The 8,350-nt window shown below is 44.9% G+C and overlaps 5 protein-coding genes across 5 annotated transcripts; 4 read left to right on the top strand and 1 right to left on the bottom strand.

Moving 5' to 3' along the window:
* Positions 1-638: 638 nt before the first annotated feature.
* On the bottom strand, positions 639-1,331 carry VTP01DRAFT_8352 (uncharacterized protein; the record flags this gene model as incomplete). The annotated part of the gene is made up of 1 exon (XM_069387464.1): positions 639-1,331. The coding sequence occupies one exon, from the start codon at positions 1,329-1,331 to the stop codon at positions 639-641; it is 693 nt and encodes a 230-aa protein (XP_069241230.1).
* A 1,012-nt stretch (positions 1,332-2,343) lies between these two features.
* Positions 2,344-3,058, top strand: VTP01DRAFT_8351 (uncharacterized protein; the record flags this gene model as incomplete). Its single annotated transcript, XM_069387463.1, has 3 exons — positions 2,344-2,583; positions 2,674-2,964; positions 3,032-3,058. The coding sequence occupies 3 exons, from the start codon at positions 2,344-2,346 to the stop codon at positions 3,056-3,058; spliced, it is 558 nt and encodes a 185-aa protein (XP_069241229.1).
* Positions 3,059-3,331: 273 nt separating this feature from the next.
* VTP01DRAFT_8350 (uncharacterized protein) lies at positions 3,332-4,020 on the top strand (the record flags this gene model as incomplete). The annotated part of the gene is made up of 6 exons (XM_069387462.1): positions 3,332-3,381; positions 3,440-3,482; positions 3,553-3,568; positions 3,636-3,751; positions 3,807-3,830; positions 3,886-4,020. 6 exons carry the CDS (start codon positions 3,332-3,334, stop codon positions 4,018-4,020), a joined length of 384 nt encoding a protein of 127 aa, XP_069241228.1.
* A 382-nt stretch (positions 4,021-4,402) lies between these two features.
* On the top strand, positions 4,403-4,858 carry VTP01DRAFT_8349 (uncharacterized protein; the record flags this gene model as incomplete). Its single annotated transcript, XM_069387460.1, has 1 exon — positions 4,403-4,858. One exon carries the CDS (start codon positions 4,403-4,405, stop codon positions 4,856-4,858), a length of 456 nt encoding a protein of 151 aa, XP_069241227.1.
* A 1,606-nt stretch (positions 4,859-6,464) lies between these two features.
* Positions 6,465-8,123, top strand: VTP01DRAFT_8348 (uncharacterized protein; the record flags this gene model as incomplete). Its single annotated transcript, XM_069387459.1, has 3 exons — positions 6,465-6,633; positions 6,703-7,953; positions 8,107-8,123. 3 exons carry the CDS (start codon positions 6,465-6,467, stop codon positions 8,121-8,123), a joined length of 1,437 nt encoding a protein of 478 aa, XP_069241226.1.
* Positions 8,124-8,350: the final 227 nt, after the last annotated feature.

Below are 8,350 nucleotides of genomic sequence, written 5' to 3'. Positions count from 1 at the left end.
TCAATTATACCTTGCCCACCACCCATATTTCCCCTTTTAGATTGACACCCACTCTGACTGGAGGTGGTGAGGGATGGTGCAAATAGCCGAGTCCAGAGAATAGTGGTACAAGCTTTTGTTCCCGGTAGAGAGTCAACTTATTCTTATGGAATCAACGCAATAATTGTATGCACTTTATAATATTATTGAAAGGATTAATACGAAGCAGATGTCTTTTATTTTGCTATACAGTATCTGAGTTATCCACGACTTGCATCTATGGGCATTGACAGTATTTGTGCCTGACATCACTCCACCGCCCTCTAAATTACCACTCACAGTGACTGGGGTGGTGCGAGAGAGGTGGTGCAAATAGAAGAGCCCAAAAATGTCTGGAGGAATAAATTGCATTAAGTCTGCCTTTTTCATACAGTCTCTACAGAGGAGTAAGTTCTGCTCTACTTTATATATTGTATGATCATATTTGAGAGAATAGCATCAATGCAAGCGGAATAGCAATGCATCTCCTCCTGGGGCAAAAGGAGTTCATTTGGGACGATGTGACATTTAAAAGGATATTGTCATCCTTTCTATTGTGGAAGTAGAAGAAAAAGGCGGCGAGTTACATATTTACATATACGATTTGTATCATGACACTATTAGTTATTGATGCGCGCAAAACCAGGACGCTGAAGTTTTACTACAGGCATCGGGTTTTTGACTTCATTGGGCACGACCATTGTCTTTAAAGTCGATTTGATCTCTTTGACTTTGATACCACGGTACATGAGTTCGTCCAGACCGTCGTCGAACTCGCTGTTGGATCTGGAGGCAATGTGCTCCGAGATTCCTTCGCCTGCCAACCATGTCAGTCTGGCAGGTAGATTTCTGGAAGAGGTTGATGATCGACTAGCACGAGGTGAGGTGGTGGTGGGCGGGCTTCCAGCTGCTGTGCTGTTACTCCTTGAACGGACAGCATCCACGCTAGGTTTTCTACCGCTGCTGCCACAACCACCTCTTCCTCCTCCTCCAAACAACGAGAGTACAGAGCTGGACCGTCGTTTCTGCTCCTTCTTTGTGCGTTCGGTGTGGATGATGGATGCGTTGCCTAGCGACAGCGAGGAAGCACTTTTGCCGCTCGAGATCTGCACTGCAGCTGCAATCGCTGAAGACATGGACTCCATGGTGAGATCATCCAGTCTTTGCTGTTCCCTGGCTGCCGCTGCAAAGTATTCTTTGTCCGCCATGGTATTCCTCGGTGTTGCCGGTGGAGATGGAGTGTGTTCGCTGATTGTGGAAGCTGTTCCTGAGGTATATGATATGGTATCTGAGAGCTCTGGATGCTGCTGCATTGTGTGTGTGGAGGAAGAAGGGACAAGAAGAGAAAAAGAGTAATACTAAAGATGGGTTGTTGCAGCTTAAAAAATGATGTGTAACATCGCGCGACAAGAACTCTGTCGCACACACGACGATGCAGACCCGCTTTTCACAAAGGAGCGGGAGATCGCTGTGGTGTCTGACAATTTGCATGCATCCCTCCTGTAGCATCACATGCTGTGAGACTGCACATGTCGTATATTGCTCAGGCACATCGGTCAGTGCACATCTTTTCCTTGAAGCGTAGTCGTTAAAACCTTCATAATTAGCGTCAATAAATATATCATGCCAATAAATGTATATATAGTCAGCTGATGCAATCTCTCGTCACAATATGCATAAGTAGTCAGTCTGACGCTGTCAGTGGACTAAATCTGTCTTTGACAGTCTGGATGTGAGTTGTTTCTTCAATGATCACTTGATAGAAATCAAACAAGCTGCCAAGTTATAACATATATATAAACGTGATTCGTGAACTTGATAGGTTTAGTTTGCTTCAATTAATTGTTTTATTCACCAATTCGTCCATTTGATGTGATCTTTCCTATCGGTGGGTAACAATAAGGATAGAATATTGTACAGTGGGGAAGAAGAGAAGGTTATTTTAGATCACCGCAAGGCCCAACTGTCGGTTACAAAATAAGGGGTGAGGAGGTGATCAGCGCAGTGATTGTAATAAGAGGAAATCACATAAACAATGTAATTATGTGACGATCTTTAGGAATGATTCTCTTCTTCTTCCCCCTTTCATTTTGCTAAATTCTGCGTATCCACAGACGGAACGAACATGCATGGTCAATACTTCAAGGACGGTTTATATTACAAGGAAGCCGATGCAAAATCACAAAGAAGCTACATTGAGCTAGGTACTTGCTGTAGATTTCTTCTCCTCACTGCTTCACTAACTCACAGTTTGCATTTATGCAATAAGAAAAAAGAAAATCTTGTAGCCACAAATTCTGCTGCATATGCTGCCCTTGTCTGCCAATGTGGATGCGGTACCTATGTTGCTTTGGTATCATTGTCATCCTTGGCCTGGCTGTGGCTGCAATCGTCATGGCTGCAACGTTCAAATTGCCGCAGGTCGACTTTAACGGGGTCACCGACGACCCCAACGGACTACCACGTTTCCAGAAAACCAACAATTCATCTACCTCCTTCCAAATTCACGTGGGACTTAAATTCGGTGTAGTCAATCCTAACCTGGAAAGCGTTACTTTTGAGAACGTCAAGGCAACGGCAAGTACAAAAAAGTAGCAGCAATGCAACCTATGCGATCAATTGTTCCTGACGGAAAGTACAACCACCTTTTTTTAGGCTTTCTATCCTACGGATCCTACATTGCCAGTAGGAGGTGGCGATCTTTCTGGGTTGCACATTGGCTCCTACACGACTACAAACTTTACATTTCCTTTCCACCTGGACTATGATTCTTCTCGAGATAACGGCATGGCTATGCTGTTGGATATTAGCAAAAAGTGCGGCCTTACGGGCGGACAGAAACAGGATCTCACTGTCAACTATATCCTCACACCAACGATCCGCATTGTTGGATTTCCATTCTCGATTAATATCAAGAACTCGGCAACGTTTCCTTGTCCAATTGAGGTAAGGCTTAATTTCGTCATTAAACGGCAAACGTCAATGCTTGTTTCTAACAACGACGTGCTCTTAGAATGGTCAGTTGAACGTTCCTTTCTAGCATTGTATGTAGTTCTATGTTAATAAATCTGTTGTGTTTTTGCTTTATGCTCCTTTTTGCCGTCGCACAAGGCGTCGCGTAAAATTTTAAGCCGATCTCTTTATCTCTCTCACGCGGCAGTTTCACACGCGCTTTGTCTTTTCGAAAACTGCCAACATGACCACCGAGCATTTGACTGAGAACTGCATTTTCTGCAAAATCATTAGGCAAGTTGACCTTTCTCTGCAACAACCAGGGGGTAAGGAAATCTTGTAGCTAACTTTTGCGCGCGTCATGTCCAGAGGCGAGATTCCTTCTCACAAGGTTGCCGAAACCGACAAAAGGTGAGGCTATATACAACGCTTAAGTTCATCGTTTTTACATTTTCTGAACTTATTATAGCTATGCATTCTTGGATATCAACCCCTTGAGCGAAGGTCACATGGTGAGTAGAACAAATCCTTCTCATTTGACACGTTCAATTTCCTAAACTCACTTGTTTCGCATAATGGCAGCTCGTTATTCCCAAGTGTAAGATCGAATAATGTCTTTTTCAAAATCGTAAATTAGAGTGATGACGTAACAATGAATGCTGTAGACCACGCCGAGTTTTTCCACCAGGTTCCTGACGAATACCTGGCCGACATCTTGCCTCTTGCGCGCAAGTGCGCTCTTGCAAGCGGCCTCGGTGAAGGTCAATACAACCTGCTTCAGGTAAGGAGAGCATCTGAGACTTTAATCCGCTTACATGCTAACCCGGCTGGATTAGAACAATGGCCCCATGGCTCATCAGGTAACAACGCTGCGACATATATCAGTATAACAGCGCAGTAACCTGGGCTTAATAGGTCGTTCCGCACGTCCATTTCCACATCATTCCTAAACCGAACCCTGAGCAAGGTCTCAAGGTTGGATGGCCTCAGCAGCAAGTTACACAGGATCAGCTCAAGGCCACCTTGCAACGCATCAAAGAGAAGCTTTAAACTCTTCCTTTATATCCAAATGTGCATTTTTGACACAATACATCAACGTCTTGGGTTTTTCCTACTTCTTTTATCTTCTTTCTCAAGTTGAGATAAGCACAGCGTGCTTCTTTCAATGAAAAAGGTTGTATCTGTGTCTATTTGAGAATAGCAGCTACAATGATGAACTTTATCGTTCGTTTTGATCTGGGTACATCGGGAGACGCAGGAAAGAAGCAGAGATTTTTTGAGTCAGTTGTTGTTTAGTGACATTGATTTCCGCTCGGAGAAACTTCGGCCCAATCTGAAACTGTATATTCCGCATAAAAAGAGAGAACCCTAACAACTTTCGCGCGACAGCAGCTTTTCTTCCTGTACAAAAAAAAAAAAAAGAAAAAAAACAATGCCTATCGTTTACACTGATCCTACGCTCTCAAACGTGCACTCCCTCGCCGTTGCTGCGAACGGTATCTTTGCAGGTCTGGGTGTCAGCATCAACTTCGTCGTGATACCGGTGCTGCGAGCACTTGGCTATCCAGCAAAGGGTTGGGCTGTCACGTACGACCGCGGAAAATACGTTGCTATCAGCACAATTCTCGTCTCGTCGATATCGCACTTCTACCTGTATCACAAGACCGGTCAATCAAGAGCGCTTTACTGCGGACTCCTCTCGCTCGTCAGCGCGCCTTACACGGCGCTCGCCATGAAACCAACAAACACGCGCCTGCAAGAACTTGAAAAGTCCAAGGTCAACGTCAATATGAACGAATCCCAAGCACTTATCGAGAAGTGGAACATGCTGCAGTGGTTCAGAACCATTGTTGGAAATGCTGCCTTTGCCTTGGCTCTCATTGAATAAACTACTGTATGCCATGTAAATAAATATTTGTTTAAACAATAAGTTCACCAACAATAAGGATTTCGCGCTTCGTACGTAACAACCGTACCTTTTAATCTCCCACAATTAGATTGCTGTTACCGTGAAAGGAAACGTTCACGAGGATTAATAAGCTTCCTACAATACCAAGTTTCATCTTCAGTGAGAGTAAGGATCCGAGTATTCGGAGACAGATAAAGGGATCGATGGACGTTGAGAGCATGGGGGAGGTGGGCGGGAGAACCATTTGATCCAAAAGCAATTTACGTTCCTGCATGTGAGACCGGTTTTTATCATATTTTGGAAACCGGACTGAATTAATGTCAGACGTAACATAACGTATCTGTTATTTCCATTTTGGCGGGAATGACTTAACTATGTCTAACAAGTATCTTGTTGAGAATAAGTGTTGTCGAGTGAGCGGTTATTATCAGTTTGATGCTTGCAATTACCGCTCAGTAGTCTCTAGGCGCATCGATGCAGGGGTGTGATCTACACATATATTTTGCTAAAACCGAGTTTGCGTTTGTCAGAATCAGCAGCAGACTTTAAATCTACAAAAGTTATGATCTATTTCGGTATTTAGTTACATAACTCGACGACGACATCGCTGTAGCGGCTTGATGATGCTATATCAAAGTACTCATCCCGAAATCCAACATTTGTCAGTCTAAGAGTAAATAACATACCGTCATAGCAACTGTCTCCGCTTACTTCATTAATCTGTTTGCATAATATCCTCAATATGACGATACACCGCCTTTGATCTAGCAATGGACAGTTAGAAATGATAGAAGCCGTGTGATCATTTTCATTCAATGGCTTTGCTCTATATCCATTTGCTTCATTGATCATGTACGGCTGCATTTACTGTCGAATTTAAGCTGGAAAGAAGGATCCCGTCAAAAACTGCGGTTAGATAAATGCAGGTTTGGTATATGCATAAACCGAGAATGCCGCTAGTATGCTTTTCGGAAGTTACGCACGGTACTTGCAGTTTGCTGCTCAACATGCATTGTAGCCACGGCATCGAAATTTGCACACGGTGGCGGCAAGCAAGTTTGTCTGAATCAGTTGGTAAAAATGGTAGCAATTCAATCTATTTCAAAATCTCTGACTTCATCTGCAATGTTCAAGAGAGCAAAACAAGTCTTACGAAAACGTCACTCGAAAACGTATGTATCCTCAGCATGTTTCTAAAAAGAACCTCTGTGCGAAACCCTGAAAGAGAATCATGCAGAATGATCTTGTCTGTGCAGACTTGCTATCAAACATTTGATCGTTTTGATGCCAAGCAGAATTACATGGAAACGAATTGCAAATACTTTTCTGAAGATTTACGTCTGTGACGATCTTCAATGATTTAGATCGCTTGATTCTGTACTTGAGCAAGGTAATTATTGCATTTACAAGCCAACTGTTGTTGATCTTTGCAATTCAGGCAGAGTTACTCCAATGGTTGGATCTGTCACTATGCATGCAGGAGGAATCTTTTCCAGCTGTAAAGAACAATGCCATTATGCGCCATCATTTATGCGCCGGTACAATCGCCCGGCCGGGCATCCTCTATAAAAGAACTCGGTTATCAATGGCAGTGAGGGATTTCAGCATCGTCAAGCCTATTATGAAACTTTGCCCCATTGCTTTTGCTATTGTTGCCTTGGCTGCATCACTCAGCGAGGCAGCTCCCGCTGTGCCGCCTGCCGAGAAGCGTGGGTTTTTTCTCAAGCGCGACCTGCTAGGTCTTGGTAATCTCGGTAAAAAAATAGCCAAACAGGCACCTTGCCCAGTCAACCTTGCCATGTGCTTAGCTGACGGTGTTGAAGATATTCTTCCAGTCGAAAACAAAGCTCCCTCCGCGTTTAGAAAACGCCAGGTGCCTCCGGTGCCGCAGCCGCCTGCTGTGCCTCCTACACCAGAGGTTCCTCCTACACCTCCTACTCCAGATGTGCCTGCTGCACCTGATGTGCCTGCTACTCCTCCAGCACCCGAAGCACCACAGCCTCTAGCTCCAGCTCCGGCTCCAGCTCCGGCTCCTCCAGCTCCAGCTCCAGCTCCCCCAGCGCCAGCTCCCCCCGCCTCCGGAGATGGAGGTGGCGGCCTACCCATTGTAGGTTCTCTTTTATGCAACCTTGGCCTTTGCCTTGAGGAAAACGACCCGAACGCACCTGCTCAAGATAACCAGGAGCAGCTTTTGAAGCGCCAATACAACGGTGATTGGGTCAACTGCGAACATGGTCCTTACGAAGACTCTGACTACTGCGATGAAATCACCCTGAAGAAGCGTCAAAATTTGCCTTCCCTTCCCCTTCCTGAAATTCCCATTCCCGAGCTTCCCCCACTTCCTGAACTTCCCGTTCCTAATATTCCCAGTGATATCGCCAATGGTGCCGGCATGAAGAAGCGTCAATACTTCCCTGGCAACGGCTGGAACGGTGATCACATCGACTGCGAAGACGGACCTTACGAAGACTCGGATTACTGCGATGAAATTACTAAGAAGAAGCGAGATTTTTTGCCGGACCTTCCTGACCTTGGCGATATTGAGGAGCTCCCCGAAGACCTCGGAGATGGACTTGGTCTCGGTGACTTGCTAGATGGTATCACCATGAAGAAGCGTCAAGACTTCCCTGGCGACGGCTGGAACGGCGACTACATCGATTGCGAGCACGGACCTTACGAAGATTCGGATTACTGTGATGAAATCACTTTAAAGAAGCGAGGTCTTTTGCCTAACCTTCCTTTGCCCCTCGATAAGCTTCCTCTTGGGGGTTTGCTCGGTGGTATCACTAAATACTCTCAATCTGGCGAGAAGCAGACGGTGCAAAAACGTCAAGAGTTCCCTGACTTCCCTGACGGCGATTTCATCGACTGCGAACACGGCCCTTACGAAGACTCTGACTACTGCGATGAAATCACCTTGAAGAAACGTCAAGCACCTGCACCTCCTAGTATTCCAGACGGCGACGACGACATTTGCGAGCACGGTCCATATGAAGACTCTGACTACTGCGACGAAATCACCCTCCAGAAGCGCCAAGATCATCATCCTAGCACAAAGGAACTATGTGAACATGGTGAGCACGAAGACTCTGATTTTTGCGATGAAATCACCTTGAAGAAGCGTGATGATGATGATGAGGAAGAGGAGGAGGACGAGGATGGCGTCGATGACAGTGCCGGAGGTGACGCTGGTTACGACTGTGAAATTAACGATGAAGATGGTATAGACTGCGAATACAACTAGACATCCAACGCACACATCAAGTATCCGATCATATTTTCGCGCTAATCGGTCTTGAAAGTACTATATCTGAATCATTACAACATTTCATATCCTTAGCAATCGTTTATTTGTTTATTTTGATATCAGCAAATAAACTTAAAGTTATACGTCGTGGTTAAATTTAATATTTTTTGGTTTTTGATGGCTCCAATTAAGAAAAACTTCAGCGGTATTGGCTTTTCATTGGT

Source organism: Rhizomucor pusillus (assembly GCF_041956525.1).
Source record: "Rhizomucor pusillus strain CBS 183.67 unplaced genomic scaffold VTP01scaffold_5, whole genome shotgun sequence".
Lineage (NCBI taxonomy): Eukaryota > Fungi > Mucoromycota > Mucoromycetes > Mucorales > Lichtheimiaceae > Rhizomucor > Rhizomucor pusillus.
This window is presented reverse-complemented; position numbering and strand designations above follow the sequence as displayed.